The 21057-nt window shown below is 45.2% G+C and overlaps 1 protein-coding gene across 5 annotated transcripts in view; it reads right to left on the bottom strand.

The window, feature by feature from the left end:
* CD177 (CD177 molecule) overlaps positions 1-21057 on the bottom strand; it is a 43078-nt gene that overhangs the window by 16828 nt on the left and 5193 nt on the right. For 2 of the 5 annotated variants that reach the window (XM_061139459.1, XM_061139462.1), the window contains exon 1: positions 16144-16304. In XM_061139459.1, the coding sequence (XP_060995442.1) occupies positions 16144-16234 (91 nt within the window). In that variant the 5' untranslated portion in view covers positions 16235-16304. Of the gene's footprint in view, positions 1-4928; positions 5111-16143; positions 16305-16552; positions 16568-21057 lie in introns of those variants that run through there. The other 3 variants (XM_061139463.1, XM_061139461.1, XM_061139460.1) reach the window with 3 other exon arrangements.

Below are 21057 nucleotides of genomic sequence, written 5' to 3'. Positions count from 1 at the left end.
GGGACTTCCTAGCTTTCATAATTGCATGAACCAATTCTTCATAATAAATCTACATATGTTTCTATTTATCTGTTTGGGCTTCCCTGGTGGCTCAGATGATAAAGAACCCACCTGCAATGCAGGAGACCCAGGTTTGATCCCTGGGTCTGGAAGATCCCCTGGAAAAGGGAATTGCCACCCAATTCCAGTATTCTTGCCTGGGAAATTCCATGGACAGAGGAGCCTGGTGGGCTATAGCCCATGGAGTCACAAAGAGTTGACACAACTGAATGACAATACACACACACATATATCTGTTTATATCCTATTGATTCTATTTCTCTGGAGAATTTTGATGAATATGGGCACTAATCCCATCATTAGAGTTCCACCCTCATGACCGAATGACCTCCCAAGGACCCCAGCTCCTAATACTTTCATACTGGGATTAGCATTTCCAGTGCACCAGGCATTCAGCCTCCACTGGGGTCCAGTAATAAGCCTAGATGGCTCACTGGTAAAGAATCTGCCTGCCAATGTAGGAAATACAGGTTTAATCCCTGGGTCAGGAAGATCCCCCGGAAAAGAAAATGGCAACCAGCTCTAGTATTCTTTCCTGGGAAATCCCATGGATAGAGGAGCCTGGCAAGCTACAGTCATGGGGTCTTAAAAGAATCAGATATGACTTAGTGACTAAACAACACTAACAACAAGCCTAGAGTCCCTTTCCAAATGTCTGATTGCAATCTTCAGAAGGTGGCATGAATTTTCTCCAAAACAAGGAGTTCTGCATTGTGAGTCTCCTATTAGACTTTGTAAGATGTTCCATGTTGTAATATACTGGGTCTGAAACTTAAACATTCTTACGGTCTTTATTTTCTGAATACAATCACCCAGGAGTTACTTAGAAGAACATTTTAATATTTCCAAGGGGGCGATTTCTAGTATGACTCTTTTGTGGTTTAAATGGCTTGTCCTTTTTTCTAATTTATGGCTACTTCCTATATGACTGACAACTTACTATCCCTACTGTTTGATATTAAAATGTATCTGCATTTATCAACTTGCAATTTTTCTTTTTCAGAACCTGTTGAGGATTAGCCAAGTCTGATTTCCTCTTACATAAAGTTAAGGCTTTTGCCCAAGGATATTTGTGAAATAAGGTTACAAGATTTTAAAAATCAATTTCAGAGAAGTTAATTTGTGAACCGGTTCCAGCTTCTCCATTCTTTGGCATTGAATAAAGCTTGTTTTGTTCTAGTCTTAAAAAAAAAAAAAATCAATCAGAAGTTCCTGATTCATTACAAATAATCAACAGTGGGTTAAAAAAAAGTATTAGAATTTAGATTTTACTTATTTATTAATAGAGCCTTGAACTAACTAATGCTCCTTTAGTTTCTAAATTATTCCTGTTGGGACTAAAGTCAATTTCAGTTAGCAAAGAATCAACTTTTCAAGCTGTTTAAATTCATCTAGTCTGAGTTGCAAAGGTGGAGGAGAGAGAAGAGGGATTAAGAAAAAGAGAGAAAGAAGGGGAGGGAGAGAAATGAAAAATAAAACCAAAAGAAAATTTGCTACAGAACGGAGAAGGAGGGAAAATACTAGAGCCAGACGAGGTTCAGGTTTGTGATATCTAAAGATCAGCCTCTCTGTTTTGGACATCAACCTCTGTGATCCCAGAACCAGATTGATTCTTAACTCTGATCCCAGGTCAAGTCCACATTCTATCAACATCTTCTCAATCAACTCCTGATCCTGACCAGGCTAAGCCCTAACCCTGACCCTAAACCCCAGTTTTCTCTACACTGCGAACTCGAACTTTAACGAATCCAAAACAGTCATACGCCAAGTGGACATTCACATCCAGAGACGTGGTTTCATGGTTTCATGGGATTGCTGTCTGTGCCCTGCCAGCCTTCAACTTCCCCCTCTGCATCTGCTTTGTCCCCGCCCCCCCCCCCCCCCCCCCCCCCTGCATCCTCTAAAGCAATCTGCTGAAAAAACCCACTTCCTTGATCTTCTATCCCGTTCACTGCTTCTTCCCTTCTGGGTCAAGCATCTTCAACTCTCTGGACACTTTTTGTTTTTAAATTTACTTATTTGTTTATTTTATTTGGCTGTGTCGGGTCTTAGCTATGGCATGAGGGCTTCATTGTTCCACCACATGTGGGATCTTAGTTCCCTGACCAGGGATCAAACCTGCGTCTCCTGCATGGGAAGGTGGATTCTTAACCACTGGACCACCAGGGAAGTCCCTGGACACTTTTTTTTTTTTTTACTGCCCTGGGTTGTCATTGCTGTGGCTTTCTCTTGTTGCAGAGAGCAGAGGAGCTACTCTTCACTGCAGTGCACAGGCTTATCGCAGTGGCTTGTCTGGTTACAGGGCATGGGCTCTAGAGTGCTGGCTCAGTAGTTGTGGCCCATGGACTTAGTTGCCCAGAGGCATGTGGGATCTTCCCAAACCAGGGATCAAATTCCTGTTCCCTGCATTGGCAGGCATATTGTTAAACACTGGACCACCAGGGATGCCCGCATTTTTTTTTTCTTCTTTTGGCTTCTATTTTTTCACTTTTCACTCACTCCTCCATGCTTTCTTTCCTCCTCTTCTTCCTCTAAAATTGCTTTTACCAAGGTTGATGTAGGAGATGGATGGGCCCCTGATCCGAACTGCTGGTGTCTGTCCGGTGGAGGAAAATCAAAGCTTTGTTCTCACCCAGACACTCTGAGGATAGAGCTAGTGGCAGGAGCTGAGCTCTGCTGAAGTAAAGAGATAAGACGACCACTCCTGAGGTCAAGGAAAACTTCCCTGTATGTACAAGTGCAGGAAGGCTCCTTGGGGGTCAAAAAGGGAGGGGGGGGAGCGTCACCCCATAATACGTGTGGACATGCCTCTGCGGTGGGATCCATCTCAGCAAAAAGTTACCCATGTGACTTGGGGAGGATCCTAGGACAGGTCTGATGTGGAAAAAGAAGTTATATAACTGGCCAAAGGTAAACACAGACCCAGAAGGACCGTCCTGTATAACTGATTTAAGTCATGTCTTAACTGTGCTTCTCATTCAGGACACCCGCCTTCCTCTCTGGGAGTGTATTTCTGCCTTGCTTCTATCTTAAATAAACAAACTGCTCCTCTGTATGTTCTGCCACATATTATGCTGTGTCTCTAATAAAGTTTGTTATTGTTGTTAGTTTTTGCCTCCTTGACACATTCTTGCTTTCAGTGGGGGTAAAGGCAGGGGAACTTTGCCTCTAGCCCCTGGTGGTCTCACTACTAGGATTCCTGGTTTTCATTCAGGCTAATCAGGTTCAGTTCCTGGGCAGGGAATCATTACCCATATACATCCACTACATTTTCATTAGTATTGTCATCTAGAAATACCAAGTCTCCTAGTACATGAGCACAGAATATCTTTCCACTTATTTATGTGTTCTTTAATTTCTTTTACAATGTGTTCCCCTTTTTAAAAATTGTCTTTTAGTTTTTCTGTGCACAAGTCTGTCACTTACCTGGTTAAGTTAATTCCTAAGTATTTTATTCTCATTGACGCTGTTGTACATGGAATTTTGAAATTTTCCTTTTCATACTGTTTACTGTTTATGTATAGAAATATGGTGAGTGTCTCTCCCAGGGCCGTGTCTCCAGGGAATCTTACATGGCTAGGCAGGGTGTGAGGACTTATCCCAAACTGAGGCTGCGACACTAGAAATTCTAGAGGTAGAGATTCGTTTGGAAACCCAGGATTCCCTGGTAGGGCAGGGAAGATCCGTGCCCTATCATGGAGGAAGATCATTTCTCAGAATTGGGATTGAATTCACATCCCTAACTGGGAGCCAGTGTGAAGCGTGTTCTCTGTGCAAAGGGGCAGTGAATTCAGAGGGCCTTCCATCAGTAAATCCCCACCCCAAGACACATGAGAGGCACATATTCATACCTGTCACACTTGGTACCCAGAGAAAGCTGCAACCATGAAAAGGTGGGAAGTTATAACACACAGCAATAACCATCAGTCCTTCTTGCATTTCCAAAGCCTTCAAAAATATCTGAGCACCGAAAGGCCAGATTGGAACTGAGTGAGAACTGGTTTGTTCCACCACGTGCCCTGACTGACCAGGGAACCCCCACCTTCTGAAATATGAGAGGTGATCTCAGTCCCCATCCTCAATTTGGTACAGGTCCTCACACTCTCCTAGTCATGGAAGAGTCCCCAGAGACATGGCCCCTCTGAGGCCACACAAGCCAGGCAGCCGTGAGATGGCCGAGCTTCCAGGAGCCCTTTCCTCATCCTACCTCCTTCCCCCTCCTACCTCTGTTAAGGATGCGGACATCTCCTATGGTGAGACTTTCCCTGCCTCTGGTGCTCTGGGTGCTGGGGGCCTCAGCCCCTCCTGCCTCTGGAGCCTGCTGCCTAGACACACACCTGTGAGACACACGTGGGCAAAACTCAGGCCTTGTGAACTGGCAGAAATCTTCAGAAGTGCACTGAGGCCTCCCCTCAACACCCCCACCCCGCCCCACCACCACCTCGGTCTAATGCACTGGGGTCTGGACCACAGACTGAGGGAAGAGAAATCCTTAAGTCTTAATCATGGGCCCCCACCCTCCCACCACCTGCCACCTCCTTCAGCTAGAAGTCACATCGGTTTAGGAACAGCCTGTTCTGAGGCCATAAGGCAACTCTGCATTTTCATGGTACAAACACTCTCAGCTCCTAGAAGACCTTCTCAGGTCCTAGGCATGAGGCTCCCTCTATCTCAGGGACTCAGAGAAACAACTCAGAGAACATCCCTTAAATCCAATCCCTCTTGTACTGCTTATCTCACTGACTTCTTTTCTGAGGCCAGCTAAAAAAAAGTCTGCTTTTAAAGTGCTCCTGTGATTACATTAAGCCCACTTAGATCACATCTCTTTTTGTTAAACTCAAAGTCAACTGATGACTGACCCTACTTACAGTATATCTGCAAAATCCCTTTGGCCACGTAACATAACACAATCACCCACAGGATTACTCATCACATATTCTCAGTCCAGGGATTAGGAGTAAGTCTTGAGGTTCCATCCTAGAATGCTGCCGACAACAGCACCATATGGAAGCTGTTCTTGTTCTCAGGGAGCTCCTTCAGGGTCTCTGTTCTACAGAAGCAAAAAAGCCAAACCTGGTCGGTCCAAACTCAAGTTATTACAAGACTCTGAAGACAAACAATAGAGATGAGAAAGCAAGGGCCCCTTCCCTGCTCACCTGTGAATCTGAGTCACAGGTGCATACATTGCCCTCAGACCTTTAGTAACGTTCACAGGCACTGATAGTAGCTAGCCCCAAAGTTAACTCCTAGCTAAAGTCATCAGAAACCAAAAGCCATCCTGACCAACCAACCAAAAGCGACAGTAAGATCGCACTAATTCAACCAGGATTTGTTATAGACTTCTGATGGTTCATTCATTCAGCATCATTTACTGAGGATTTACTATATGACAAGCACTAAGTCACTTGCTGAGAACAATGTGATGATTACAAAATAAAGCCCTTATTTGCAACTTTATTCAAAAAATTTGACTGTAAAAAAGGGAGGGGAGATATAGAGGAAATGAAAGAATAAAGAAGAATGAGACGGGAAGGGAAAAATGGTGAGAAAATTGCTAAAACTCAAACACTGAATACTTTATGATACTTAACAAAGTATAACTTTTTAGTGGGACAGTGATACTGGGATTATGTTTTTTAAAGACCCCTTCTATTTTAGTAACACAAATGAAATATTTACAGAGGCAGTGACGTGATATCTGGGACTTTTTCTAAACAATCCAGGTTGGGACTTCCCTGGTGGTTTGGTGGTTAAGAATCTGTCTGCCAAGGCAGGGGTCATGGGGACCCCCGGTCCAGGAAGACCCCCATGCCGAGGGGCAACTAAGCCCATGCCCCACAACTACTGAGCCTGTGCTCTAGCGCCTGTGAGCCTCAACTACTGAGCCCGTGTGCCTGTGTGCCCACAGCCTGTGCTCTGTGACAAGAGAAGCCACTGCAGTGAGAAGCCCATGCACCCCAATGAAGAGTAGCCCCTGCCCACCCCAACTAGAGAAAATGTGCGTGCAGCAACAAAGGCCCATCACAGCCAAAAATAAAACAAAAAAACAATCTAGGTTGGAGAGGAAGTATAGATGCTGCAACACTGGCCACCGGACGATCACTGCTATAGTTACATGATAAGTAACAGGTAGATTCATTATATTATTGCTTTCAGTCTTGCAACTATTTTTGAAATTTTCCAAAATAAAAAGGAACTTCCTCTCCAGAAGCTTATAACACAAAGCGTCAGATATCCCAAAGTGCTAGTCAAGCTCTGAGGACACTGACCGCCCCGGGATACACCGGAGTCAGACAAGATGTCAAAGGAGTCTCCCTTGACCAGAGTCTGTAAGAAAGAGTCTTCCAGGCAAAGGGGTGGGCAGGTGGACCCAAAGGCATGTGAATGTGAAGTCGCAGAGCTCTGTGGTCTTCAGATGACTTACTAGAAGCTGTATTACTTCCGAGCACCTGTCCTAGAGCCAGACCAGCCGTGCTGGAGTCCCTACTGTGAGACCTCAGGCAAGCTGTGTGTATTCTCTGTGCCTCTGACTCTTCACCATGAACGGGGACTTGTAACAATACCTACCTACCAGGTCTGTTGTCGGCAATCAGGAAATTAATCCATATGCAGAGCACATGGAAGAAAATGGGGGAAGAATAAACGTTAGCTGTTAGTGATGGAAGACGTAATCTCAGCCGACGATATCACACATCTTGAAAACCGAATCTGATTTCTATTTGTTACTATCTTCTTTTGGTTAGTTAGAGTGTACACTTGTAAAGTAGGGGCCATGCCTATTGATCTCTGCAGCCCAGAACCTAGCCTAAGCCCAGAATGTGCCCATAATAGGCAGGGATCAGGCAACTCTTCTTGCAGGCAGCAGGGCTGGGACCACCCAAAGGCTCTGTCTAGCCCCCTCTCTGTTCCCCTAGGGATAGACTCTCACTGCCTACAACTCTTCGGCTTCCTGTGGCTCCCTTCCTTGTTTGCCGCTCACCCTTCACTCTGTGGCAGAGCCGTCCATCCACTCAAGTGCTCTCTGCTCCCCTCCCTGGCACGCGAGCCTCTGCTTCCCTGCTCTCTCCCCACTGCTGTTTTATGCAAACAGACACAGCAACACTTATTCTGCAACTAATAAAGGGTGAAAGGAGGATGAATCTGTAGACCATCGGCCTCATACTTACTAGTAAGAAGTAGACTCCTCTGGAAAAGAGAAATGCAAGTAAGATAGTAGCCAGGACATAAAACCTCCAAACATAGCCCCACTGCCGAGGAGACCTTGGAGACAGATTTGTACAATCAGCTCACATCTCACCGGTGTTTGGGGTGCTCAGAAACTTCTGGGGAGGAGAGGGAGTCACAATGGGCAGGAAGCCCAGCTTTAGGTAGTTATTTGCTGTGCAAACTAATTTATTTTTCCACCGTTAGCAGACATCCTCATTTTCACCCCCCAAGAACAGTGAGGAAGAGAAGAAGAGAATGTGAAGAGCCAGAGCCTGAGGCCTGAGAAGATACAAGACCACAGATGACACAGACTCGAAGGTGAAGTGTGAAGCTCAGATGCAGGTCTCTCTGGAATCAAAGCTGTCTGGACAAAGTGCCCTCTGCCCTGAGTAGTGATGTGGGGCTGGAGTATAGTCCTGGCCCCTGACAAGTGGGAAGTGCTGGTAGAACATTAACTAACCACCCAGGGGCAGAAGGAAAGGGAGCCTCAGAAGGGCCTCTCTCTATGGTTCTCCCTGCTACCCGAGAGTTAGGCAATTCAAGGTTATGACCCAGCCCTAGGATTTGATGGCTCTTTTCTGTTATAATGGTGGGTGAGGAATCACAGAGCAGAAATGGGACACAGGAAAGGACAGACTAAAAAGAGCTGCGTAAGCATGCTTTGTTTAAAGGTCAAGGTCTTGTGAACCAGGCCAACTTCCTTTCCCTGATGGGCTCTCCATGACCATTAGCCTTGCCCTGTATTTTGAGCCCCACTGAACCCAGAACTCGTCTTGCTTGGGGACTAGAGCAACACATTAAAAAGAGAACTGGAAACAGGAAGACAAATGCAAGCAGAGTGGCAAGACTCCTGAAATATTCAGTGTGATTACAAGGAAGAGAAACTAGTTTTCTCATAGGGCTCAGACAGGTTTTGAGAGTAACTTTTACATGGGCTACCCCGGTGGCACTAGTGGTAAAGAACCCATCTGCCAATGCAGGAGATTTAATAAGAGACATGAGTTCAGTCCCTGGGTCGGGAAGTTCCCCCGGAAGAGGGCATGGCAACCCACTCCAGTACTCTTGCCTGGAGAATCCCATGGACAGAGCAGCCTAGTGGGCTACAGTCCATGGGGTCGCAAAGAGTGGGACACAAATGAGGTGGAGGTGACTTTGCACAGCATGCACTACATGATAAGCGGCCAAAATATCTTCAGTAATGACAGAACTTTTAGAATAGATGCACAGCAGTGGTGCCCATGTTTATCTGGATATGACATACTTGTAAAGGAAACTGATAACTCATTTGAGCTGAATAATTTTATTGTCTTAACTGACATAAGACTGAGGAACATTTTGATACAACCAGGAGTTTGAAGAAGAGGAGAAAAGCAGGAATAAAATCGGAGTATATGTGGTTATATATGTGCATATATATATATATATATATATATATGTGCGGAGTATATGCCTATATGGCTTAGATGTGTGAAGAAGAAAAAAGAAGAGCCAAAAAAAAAAAAAAAAAGAGTAATACAAAAGGAACAATAAATTCCCGTCATGATCCAAAGACAGAAGCAGAAAGTTAATTATGGCTAAAATCAGCTAGCAGGCCCTCTCCCCCCGTTGAAACTTTTTCACTTCCATATAAACCCAACAAGGGCTTTATCACCCTACAGTGGAGTGCTAAACTTTGTTGGCTAGTTTACATTAGACGGGGACTTCCCTGGTAGCTCAGATAGTAAAGACTCTGCCTGCACTGCAGGAGACCCAGGTTCAATCCCTGGGTAAGGAAGATCCCTTGGAAAAGGCAATGGCTACCTACTCCAGGATTCTTTCCTGGAAAATTCCATGGACGGAAGAGCCTGGCAGTCTGCAGTCTAGGGGGTCACAAAGAGTCAGACGCAACTGACTAACACTCACCCGCTTATATTAGACAGAGAAATTTGATTAACATCAATTTTTCAAAGAACCAACTAAAAATGTGACTCTCACTAAATTAATAAGTTAAACAGCAAGAGTCATTCAAAGTGCTTCAAGTGTTCGTGAGCTTATTCTCTAAGGCAAGGTCTCTTCTTTTTTTATAAAAAAATTATTCAATTATTTTTGGCTGTGCTGGCTTGTCACTGCTGCGTGGACTTTGCTCTAGTTGCGACAAGCAAGCGGGGGCTACTCTTTAATTGCAGTTCACTTGCTTTTCATTATGGTGGCTTCTCTTGTTGTGGAGCATGGGCTTTAGGCTGCAAGGGCTTCAGTAGTTGCAACACATGGGCTCAGTAGTTGAGGCTCTTGGGTTCTAGAGCACAGGCTCAGCAGTTGTGGAGTACAGGCTTAGTTATTCTGACGCATCAGGGGTCGAACCCTTGCCTCCTGCATTGGCAGGCGGATTCTTTACCACTGAGCCGCTAGGGAAGCCCCCATGTCTCTCCTTACGAATCCCAAGGCCTCCATAAGAGCCAGCACTTTTACCCCCACATTTATATGCAAGAGAAATGAGAACCTTTGTCCACATAAGAACTTGTACACAAGCTTGGAGGGAGATTAAGATGGCAGAGTAGAAGGGCAAGGAGTTCATCTCTCCATACGACCCATCAAAACATACATCTACAAATGATACCAACAAACTTACAGAACAGAAAAGAGACTCACAGACCTAGAAAATGAACTTATGGTTGCCTTGTGGGAGTAAGAGAGAGGAAGTTTGGGAAGGTCATGTACACATTGCTGGGTTCAAAATGGATAACCAACCAGGACCTGTCGTGGAGCACACGGCACTCTGCTCAGGGTTATGCGCCAGCCTGGGTGGAAGGTGGGGGTTTTGGGGGAGAATGGATACATGTAGATGTATGGCTGAGTCCCTTCGCTGTCCACCTGAAATTACCGCGGTATTGTTAATCAGCTACACCCCGGTATAAAATAAAAAATGTAAAGTTTGAAAAAAAATACATCTACACAGTGAGGCTGGCAGAAAGATGCACACAGACTCTGGTAGGCAGAGAAGAGAAGCAATCAGGTCAGGACCTGCACCCCTGGGAAGGGACACAGAGAAGAATGGGGGTTACGGGGGCTACATGGCCTGAGAGATCGTCCCTGGGGAGCAAACTGTTCGAATCACATTCTGGGTGCTGCTGACGTGGGGTCCAAAACTAGGAAGACAAGATTCAAAATCAGTGGGACTAACAGTGGGGCTCTTTGAAACCGATAACGTCACTGAAGAACGTGCACACACTTGCTGACTCCCAAAACAGGAAGGAGGCGGCAGATTGAAACTGCCCAGGACCCTGGCTGGTTTCCTAGGAGTACCTGGGCACGTGACCCTGCCCCATCCAGCGCCCAGCCCAGCTCCTCCTGCTCCAGCCCTGGCACCCTCCTAGGGCGAGGGTGTCAGGGCTGGGAAGGGCAGGGACACACACACTTAGAGGGAACGGAGCCGCTTACAAACCGGCCCTCGGGGTTTCTGCTCCAGCAGCTTGAGACTCACCCCCGGCCCGAATACGGTGATGCTGGCCACTGTGCGGAGACGCCCCAGCTCAGGCCTGGCTCTGGTTTTAGCCCCTCCGCATCCTACCAAGTTGATGGCTGTCAGCACAGCCAGGGAAAAGATGGGTCTCATGTTCACATCAGACTCAGCTCTCCCACTGGGCACACACGTGAAACAAATAGGGACGGTCCTTCACGAGGACTAAACAGGTAACCGTTTCACTTAATTTCAGACAGACAGAGACAGTTAAGCAAAATGAGAGGATAGAAGAATTTATATCTCATTTGAAAGAACAAGAGAAGATCCCTGGATATGCAACTCATGAAACAGAATAAATAATTGACCAAATACAGAGTTCAAGGGACTTCCTGGTGGTCCAGGGGTTAAGACTTCACCTTCCAAAGCAGGGAGTGATGTTTCCACCCCTGGTTGGGGAGCTAAGATCTCACATGCCTCAGGACCAAAAATACCAAAGCATAAAACAGTAGCAATAAGCCACCTCAGTGTGTCTGACTCTTTGCGACCACATGGACTGTTGCCCATCAGGCTCCTCTGTCCATGGGATACTCCAGACAAGAATACTAGAGTGGGTAGCCATGGCCTCCTCCAGGGGATCTTCCCCACCCAGGGATCCAACCCAAGGCTCTTATGTCTCCTGCATTGGCAGGTGGGTTCTTTACCACAAGTGCCACGTGGGAAAATAAAGACTTTTTAAAAAAAGAGTTCAAATCATTGGTAACAGGCATGATAACAATTACAGAAAAGGATAGATGGCTATTTGGGATCTTTTGTGTTTCCACACAAATTGTAAAATTTTTTGTTCTAGTTCTATGAAAGTGCTCTGTGACTTCCTAGAGGAGCAAGACGGAGGGGGGAGGTAATGAGAGGGAGGCTCAAGAGGGAAGGGATATGTGTATACTTAGAGCTGATTCACGTTGTCGTATGGCAGAAACCAGCATGACACTGTAAAGCAATTCTCCTCCAGTTAAAAACAAAAATAAAAAAAAAGCAAAGACTAGATGAACACAGTGAGAATTTTAACAATGAATTAGAAAATACGTTTAGAAAAAAAAAAAAAAAAAACTGAAGTATACAATACCTGAAATGAAAAAATACCCTCTATGGAATTACCAGTAGACCGGGTGATACAGAAGAATGCATAAGTGATACAAAAGATAGAATAATGGAAATTGCCCAGTCAGAAAAGCAAAAAGAAAAAAATTTTAATGAGAGCAGTTTAAAGTATCTCTAGGATAGCATCAAGCAGACGGACATTAGCATTATAGATGTCCCAGGTGGCGAAAAGAGAGAAAGCTATCCAAAAGCCGCTTGGTGAAATTACGGTTGCCAACTTCCCAAGCCTGAAAGAGGAAAGAGTTATCCAGGGACAAAAAGCACAGAGGGTCCCAAACGAAATGAACCCAAACAGACCCACACCAAGATATACCATCATGAAAATGGCAAGAGTTGAATAGACAAAGAGAAAAACCAAGAGTTGCATACAAGAAAACCATCATAAAACTGTCAGCTGATTTTTCTGCAGAAACCGTACAGACCAGAAAGGAGTGGCAAGATACATTTAGACTGCTGAAACAGGAAAACCCACCAGTTAGGATACTCTGCTCAGCAAGATTATCATTTTGAATTGAAGGAGAGATTTTTTTTTTTAAAAGCTTCTCAGAGAAGCAAAAACTAAGAGTTCATTAATACTGAACTTTATTGTTGTTGCTTAGTTGCTAAGTCATGTCTGACTCTTTATGACCCCATGGACTGTAGCCCGCCAGGCTCCTCTGTCTGTGGGATTATCCCAGGCACAAATACTGGAGTGGGTTGCCATTTCCTTCTCCAGGGGATCTTCCCGACCCAGGGGTGGAACACATGTCTCCTGCATCTCCTACAAGGACAGGTGAATTCTTTACCACTGAGCCACCTGGGAAGCTCCAGGCAAAGGTAAAGCCTAGAAAAGTTGATCTATTAATTCAAGGTCAGGGTTTAGTCACCAGCCCCAGGGCCCAGGTTCCTTGGCCCACACTTCTGCTGCTTCTGCCAACAGACCTAGAAAACGCTCCCAAACGCAACTGTCTGGGATTTCCATAACCTTTCCCTGGACGCAACACAGGACCCCCTACCCCACAAGCTTGCAGATTCTAAGATGATCTGGAAGAAACAGAACAGGGAACCTCAAACCATGGCACCAGTTGAGGGTGGAAACTCCTGAGGACAAACACAAGGGCTTTTGACTGTAGGGTATAGTTCGGGCAAGGCAGAAAAGGAAAGACGACCTCAACAGAAGTACCTTTATTCAGGCAAGGAGCGGTGACAGTCGGCCTAACAACCAGGCTGAGCACCAAGAGGGATCAGGGAGGCTTCACACTTATAGGGAGGTTTGTGGAAGCGATAAGGGACACGTTAATCAGGCGGGATATTTTGAGTATTCTTTTGTTGAGATGACATTTGTAGTTGGGCAGGGTGTGATAAGTCTTCTGGGCAGGTGTAGGGGGTGGAAGGTTTCTGGACAGGGGTTGATAAGTCCCAGATAGATGCAAACGGCCTGGAGCATCAGGGTGGAACTAAAGTTCTGTTTTGTTTTCTCTGAAGTTAGATGATTCAGCAAGGGACCTTTGAGACTGTTGTTCTCTTTTCTAGGCCCAAAAGACTCCTTCATTGACTATAGAGGAAAAAATAAGCCCCTTGTCTTAATGGATGGAATCAAACCACAGCAGGATCAAGGAAACCAGTTTTATAGCCAGAGATTGGGACTTAGCAGTACAATATCAGGGTGGAGAGGAAGCAAGAGAGACCCCAATGCTTTAAGAAAATAAGGGTGATTGCAATAGTTCTTATTCACCCCTGGTTTCTGTTTTTTGTTGGGTTTTTGTTTTGTTTTTAATTTCTCACACAGGCCTCTGAGTTCCCCAGGATCTAGGAAGACCAGGAAAAGGAGTGGCTCCCTGGAGGGTGGAGGACACAGGATGAGATTCAATGGCTCTGTTTTAGAAATGTTTTGTTAGTAGAAAAAGAAGGCACTCTCAGTTCCCTAACTGCTGGTGAGAGAAAAAAACAAAAAACACTCCACTCCTAAAAATATTCCCCCTGCAAAATACAAGGGCCCTATCTGGGGACACCACTAAGTGACTTCATTTTCACTTTTCACTTTCCTGCATTGGAGAAGGAAATGGCAACCCACTCCAATGTTCTTGCCTGGAGAATCCCAGGGACGGCGGAGCCTGGTGGGCTGCCGTCTATGGGGTCGCACAGAGTCGGACACGACTGAAGCGACTTAGCAGCAGCAGCATTTGGGGACCAGGGCCCTGCCCCTCTCAGTACTGCAAGAAACAGGAGGGAAAAGCAGAAAGGCCTGAGCCTTAAACAAACATTTCATGAGCACATCCTCCCAGCCACCAAGACCACTTGATTTGATTTCGAGTTGCCGGAATGCCTTGTCTCACTCCGTAAAACGTCTCTGACCATCTTTCTTGATGCCTAGAGACCCATTCCTTTGGGTTTGATCCTTCAAGTGACTAAACTTTTTTTTTTTTTTCTGCACTGCCTGTCATGCGGGATCTTAGTTCCTGGACCAGGGTTTGAACCTGTACCCACTGAAGTGGAAGTGCAGAGTCTGAACCACTGGACCACCAGGGAAGTCCCTGATTGAACGTTTAGAGTGAAGAACAGAGTCTCATGCTCAGCCCCAGACAAAGGCTCCCATCCCCTCTTCCTGCCCTGGCACAAGCCGCTCCTCCACCATGAAGTCCTTCCTTCTCCGGGCCTGGCCCTCGGCGAGCTCTCTCAGAGGTCCACACGCAGACAAGTAGTGCCGGGTGCCCACAGTTCGTTGAACATACCTCTGTTTGTAACTACACACCATAATGATATTTAATTTTTTGTTTTAGAAAATTAAGATGAAGTATGAAACAGAAAACTATCACCAAGAATTCCATTTTCTACCCATAGAAAGTGAAAGTGTTAGCCACTCAGCCATGTCTGACTCTTTGCAACCCCTTGGACTGTAGGCCCCCCCAGGCTCCTCTGTCCATGAGATTTCCCAGGCAGGAACACTGGAGTGGGTTGCCACTTCCTCCTCCAGGGGATCTTCCCAATCCAGAGATCAAACCCACATCTCTTGCATTGCAGGCAGATTCTTTACCGTCTGAGCCATCAGAGAAGCCCTTTCTACCCACAGTCTAGACTTAATCATTATTTAGCAACTTGGCATGTTTCTTACAATTTCCTTTTCTGGGGTGGCAAACTGTAACCTCCCGGAATGCAAGGATGATATACTTTTTTTTTGTCCATGTGACATGCAGTATCTTAATTCCCAAACCAGGGATTGAACCCGTGCCCCCTGCAGTGGGAGCACAGAGCCCTGACCACTGGACTACCAGGGAATTCCTAACGACGATATACTTTCCCCCTGTTCGTACAGTTCTGGAGGTTACAAGTCCAACATGGTGTCACTGGGTTGGGCTCACATCAAGGTGTTGGCAGATGGTGTTCTTTCTGGAGATCCAAGGAGTGAATCTGCTCCCTCTCCTGATCCAGGCTCCAGAGATGCCCACACTCCTTGGTGCCCCGGCCCCTGCATCCGCCAACCCATCTGGGATTCTGCTTCCATCTTTCTTCAGATGGAGTCGGATATCACTCAAGATAGCTCACTGCACTTACATGGAGAGATCCGCTTTTTATAAGGGGCTTCCCAGGTGGCACTAGTGGTCAAGAACCCGCCTCCCACAGCAGGAGAAATAAGAGATGCCGGTTCAATCTCTGGATGAGGAAGATCCCCTGGAGGAGAGGATGGCAGCCCACTCCAGTTTTTTTTTTAATAAAGTCCTTTTCTGTTTATATGAAGCTTATATAGACGTCTTCGTAACTTATACCTGTCAGTCCTAATTCTGCCCTGATAATTTTTACATGCCTTTTCTTATTTCATCTTTTTTCAGTCTTTCTCTTTCATATTATAATTAAGGATAGTACACAGACAAAAGTAGTGCCTGGGCCACAACAATGAGTGTAAGACATCCCCTCTGAAGCCTGTTTCTAGGTTTGGCATTCAGCAAAACCATTTAACTCTAGGACACATTCCCAGAGCCCCAGAGACAATAACTGTGACACAAGCCCCATGCCTTCTGAATATCCCTGCCTTCAGATTAAGACATTTTCCAGAATGTCACTCTTGAGTTACTGCTACCTAGTCTTTCTAGTCCTGCAAGGTAAGACTTGCCCATCATGTTCGTCTCCAGCTGGCCTGCCCAGACCCTCGGCTACAAGATCCCTTCCCTCAGATGACTAGGGTGACACTTTCGCCTGTTACCATAATTATAAAAGCTCACACTCACCAAGTGCCAGGCAAATACCATGAGTGTTATCACTCATGTTTTGCCAGATTAAAAAAAAAAAAAAACTAAGACAGGACTTACCTGGTGGTCCAGTGGTAAAGAATCTGCAGGGGTTACGGGTTTGATCTCTGGTCTGGGAAGATTCCACATGCCCCGGAGCAGTGAAGCCCATTTGCCACAACTACTGAGACTGTGCTCTAGAGACCATGCTCTGCAACAAGAGAAGTCACCGCAATGAGAAGCGCCTGTGCCGAAATGAAGAGTAGAGAAAGTCTGTGCTCAGCAACAAAGACCCAGCACAGCCAAAATTTAATTATAAAAATTTAATTAAAAAAAAACACAACAAAAATGAGACAGAGAAGTTAAGCATCAGAAGAAGACAGCATTGTACCACATAATTTAATCTCCTCTCCCACCCAAATAAATGTTAATGATTCCATCTTTGCAGAGGACACCCTAAGATTTCTGAGATCTCCTTAGTGAAATCCACCTTCTAGAGGGATTTTTGCCCCTTCCATTTCCAGGATTCCACACTCAGCCTTTTGTTTCCTGTCTTGCCCTTCACTTAGACACCTGTTCCCTAACAGCACACTCACAATTACACCTCACTCTACATGAGAGCTTGCTTTTATAAACTGCAGCCTCTGTCAGGGAAGAAACAGGGGCAGGATCCCTGTCCCCATAAAATGCCATTTTTATTGAACTGTCAACTGTTTGCACAGCCATTCTCTGGCCATGGGAAGGGTGCACTGGGAAAAGAGTGTGTAATGAGGAAGAAGCAGGAGTGGGGAGAGCCCCCGGAAGGGTCACAAAGAGCAGGAGATTGCAAATGCAGAAACCATCAGAAAACACACTCAGAGATTGGAGCCTTTCAACAATAGCAGCCCCATCTGCCTCTTTCCATAGCTGTTAATTCCGACTTCCTCCTCAGCCCGCCCCTCCTGGCCTCGTTAGACCAGCACTAGAGGCCTGCTGGTGTGTTGAGGGCATGCTCTCCCTCAGCTGTATCCAACTCATTGCAATCCTATGGACTGTAGCCCAGCAGGGTCATCTGTCCAAGGGATTCTCAAGGCAAGAATACTGGAGTAGGTTGCCCTGCCCTCCTCCAGGGGATCTTCCTGACCTAGGACTCAAACCTGCGTCTCCTGTGAATCCTGCACTGCAGGCAGATTCTTTACCACTGAGCCACCAAGGAAGCCCGACATGACGGGTAAGGGAGTAATATCCAACATATATAAATAGCTCACAGAACTCAGTACAAGAAAAAAACCCAACTGAAAAATGGACATTTTTTCCAAAGAAGACACACAGATGGCCAAGGGGCTTATGAAAAAGTGCTCAACATCTTTATCTTTAATCAGAAAAATGGAAATCAAAATCAAAGTGAGATATCACCTCATACTGGTCAGAATGGCCACCATCAAAAATACCATAAATAGCAAATGCTGGCAAGAAGGTGGAGAAAATGGAATCCTTGTACAAGGTTGCATGCATACTTAGTCACTAAGCTGTGTCCGACTCTTTGTGACCTCATGGACTGTCGCCCAGTAGGTTGCCATTTCCTCCTCTAGGGTATCTTCCTGACCCAGGGATAGAATCCACATCTCCTGCATTGGCAGGTGGATTCTTTACCACCAAGCTGCCTAGTAAGCTCCTCATAATAAGTAGAGTATAATCTATAAACATATCGAATCACTAAGTTGTATACCTGAGTCTAATTTAACATTATAAATGGACTATACCTCAATAAAAAAGAAAGAAGAAAGGAAGGAAGGAAATAGGATACTTAAAAACAAGCAAACAACAACAACAACAAAAAAAAACAATTAAACGTCTGCCTTCCTGGAAGTTGTGTGTGTTCAGTTGCTCAGTCATGTCTGACTCTGTGCGATTCCATGGACTGTAGCTAGTCTCCTAGGCTGCAATCCTCACTTTGGCTCAAAAAAGAAAAACAAAAAAACCCACCTCTTTTCTACTCTTATTATAGATAGGCTATTGATTATTTCCATAGACACGGGTTAACCAAAGTGATGCCCTGAGCAAAGACCAAAGGGGATGGTGGTGAAAATGGGAGTTTTAGGATACAGAGATGCCATCACAACAGTAAAGAGGGCCACAGCATACAGCGGAGTAAAAAGTGGACCAAGAGAGTGAGAAGCTTGGGTTAAGACATACAAAGCTAAGTGCCGAAGTCATGGCTATGCCAGGCAAGAAACCTTCTCTCTCTCTGGATGTCAGTCTTTCTTCATCCATAAATCGGGGGAAGGGAGAATTAATCTAAATGACTTTTTGGGCGGGGGAAGGGGGGAGTAATTTTAAGTTTTAATTACTTAGACTAAACACTTTATAAGCCATCTATAGATAACACAGATAATTTAAACAAGGTGAATACATTATACAATTGATTGCAATATATTGTTTTTTATTTTAGTTGTTTATTTTTGGTGGCAGTGAGTCTTCGTTGCTTTGAGGAGGCTTTTCCTGGTTGTGGTGAGCCAGGGCCACTCCTTGTTGTGATGTGTGGGATTCTCACTGTGGTGACTTGACCCAAAGCATGTGGAATCTTCCCAGACCAGGGATTGAACCGATATCTTTTGGATTGGCAGGTGGATTCCTATCCATGGTGCCACCGGCGAAGTCCAATTACAATATGTTATTGATACTTCGGCTTCTGTCTCGACATCTCCTTCAATATACGGCAAACTACACCGATGGATCAGCAGGTAAAGAATCTGCCTGCAACGCAGGAGACACAGGAGCCTCGGGTTCGATCCCTGGACCAGGAAGATCCCCTGGAGGAGGACATGGCAAGCCACTTCAGTGTTCTCGCCCGGGAAATCCCATGGCAGAGGAGCCTGGGGGGCTACCGTCCACGGGGTCACCAAGTATTGGACAGGACTGAAGCAGATGAACCCGGCACACAGCAAGGCCAGCACAGAGTCCTCATCATAGTAAATATCTGTAAACACCATTAATCTCTACAGTTTAAGGGAAACAAACTGTAGCTTGTTTTTCAGACAGTGGTTAAAGGCAATTAAGTCATTCTTCCAGCTGATAATCTTTCACGTAGTTCTTCCACTGTTCTTTTTTCACATTCTCTGTTCTTTCACAATTTACAAGTGGTCCTTTTTAAAATTTATTAAAAAAAAAATTATTGAAATGTAGTTGATTTACAATGTTGTGTTAGTTTCAGGGATACAGCAAAGTGATTCAAATATATATTTGAATCTGCTCTTTTGTAGATTTTTTTCCATCATAAGTTATTACAAGATAATGAGTATCATTTCCTGTGCTATACAGTAGGTCTTTGCTGCTTATTTATTACAAGTATACTTTAATCCAAAACTCCTAATTTATCCCTTCCCCATTTCCCTTTGGTAACCACAAGTTTGTTTTGTCTGAGTCTATTTCTGTTTCGTAAATAAGTTCATTTGCATCATTCTTTTAGATTTCACATGTAAGTGATATCATAGGATATTTGTCTTTGTCTGACTTACTTCACTTAGTATGGTTATTTCTAGGTCCATCCATGATGTTGCAAATGGCATTATTTCATTCTTTTTGTGGCTGAATAATATTCCATTGTGTATATATACCACATCTTCTTAGGTTGCCTCCATGTCTTGGCTATTGTAAACAGTGCTGCTATGAACAGTGGGATGCAAGTATCCTTTTGAATTATGCTTTCTTCTTGATAAAGGTCCAGGTAAATGACTTCTAAGCTTTATAATTCAGGGCGTGGTCCAATAACCAGTAGGAATGGCATCACTCAAAATCTTAATAAAAATGCAGAATATTGGGCTTCCCTGGTGGCTTAGTGGTAAAGAATCTGCCTGCCAATGCAGGAGACACAGGTTTGATTCTTGGTCTGGGAAGATTCCACATGCTGCAGAGCAACTAAGTCCATGAACCTTAACTATTGAGCCTGTGCTCTAGAACCTGGGAGCCATAACTAGTGAAGCCTGCGTGCCCTAGAGCCCATGCTATGTCACGAGAGACGCCACCACAGTGAGAAGCCCCTCCACTGCAACTTGAGAGTAGTCCCTGCTTGCAGCAACTAGAGGAAAGCTCGTGCAGTAACGAAGACCCAGCACAGCCAAAAATGGATAAACAAATAATTTTTTTAAATGCAGACTCTCAGGCCCCACTAGAAGAATCAGATCTGTATTTGATCAAGATAATCGGGAGATCAATTAGCACCTTAAAACTTGAGTCACTTCCCTAAAGTGCCTGCCACTTTTACAAAGCAATTTCTTGAGACTCACCTCAACTCTGTCACTTAGCAGGGGAGGAAAAAAAAAAAAAAGCTTCACATAGTCACTTCACTTGTACCCTTTTTCTAATCCTAATCAGAGCTCTCAGATTTGCCCACATCCCAGAATAGAGTGGAGCCTTTGTAATGGCTCAGACAGTAAGAATCTGCCTGCAATGCAGGAGACGCAGCTTCGATCCCTGGGTCTGGAAGATCCCCTGGAGGAGGACAGGGCAACCCACTGCAGTATTCTTGCCTGGAGAATCCCCAGGGACAGAGGAGCCTGGCAGGCTACAGTCCAGGGGATTGCAGAGTCACACGACTGAGCGTCTAACAGAATAGAGTGGTTGGAAACACGAGTGGGGCAGTGCTGCCACCTTGTGGGCATGAACATGCAGTAAATACACTTGATGGTGACCATTCTCAGCTATAAAGGAGGAGGGAGGGTTGGCAGAGCAGGTGACGTCCAAGTCTCAGCGTAGGTAAGAGAATCACAACCACCTACACTGACTGGGAGCCAGAATCACAGAGACCTGGGCTGACATCATAGAGTAGTGTCACTTTTCAAAGGGCAGATTTTATAATACCTAATAAAATGTAGTATTAGTGGAATCCTGGGTTCCAAGCCAAGCTCTACCCTTGGAATCTTCAAGAAACAACAAATCACTGTGACAGCTATTTTCAGACACCCAGGTCCTGCCTGAACTCTGCCAGTAAACCTGTAGTTGTCCAAGGATATTTAC

Source organism: Dama dama, chromosome 4, assembly GCF_033118175.1.
Source record: "Dama dama isolate Ldn47 chromosome 4, ASM3311817v1, whole genome shotgun sequence".
NCBI lineage: Eukaryota > Metazoa > Chordata > Mammalia > Artiodactyla > Cervidae > Dama > Dama dama.
The sequence above is the reverse complement of the archived record's forward strand: the minus strand, read 5'-3'. Positions and strand labels throughout refer to the sequence as shown.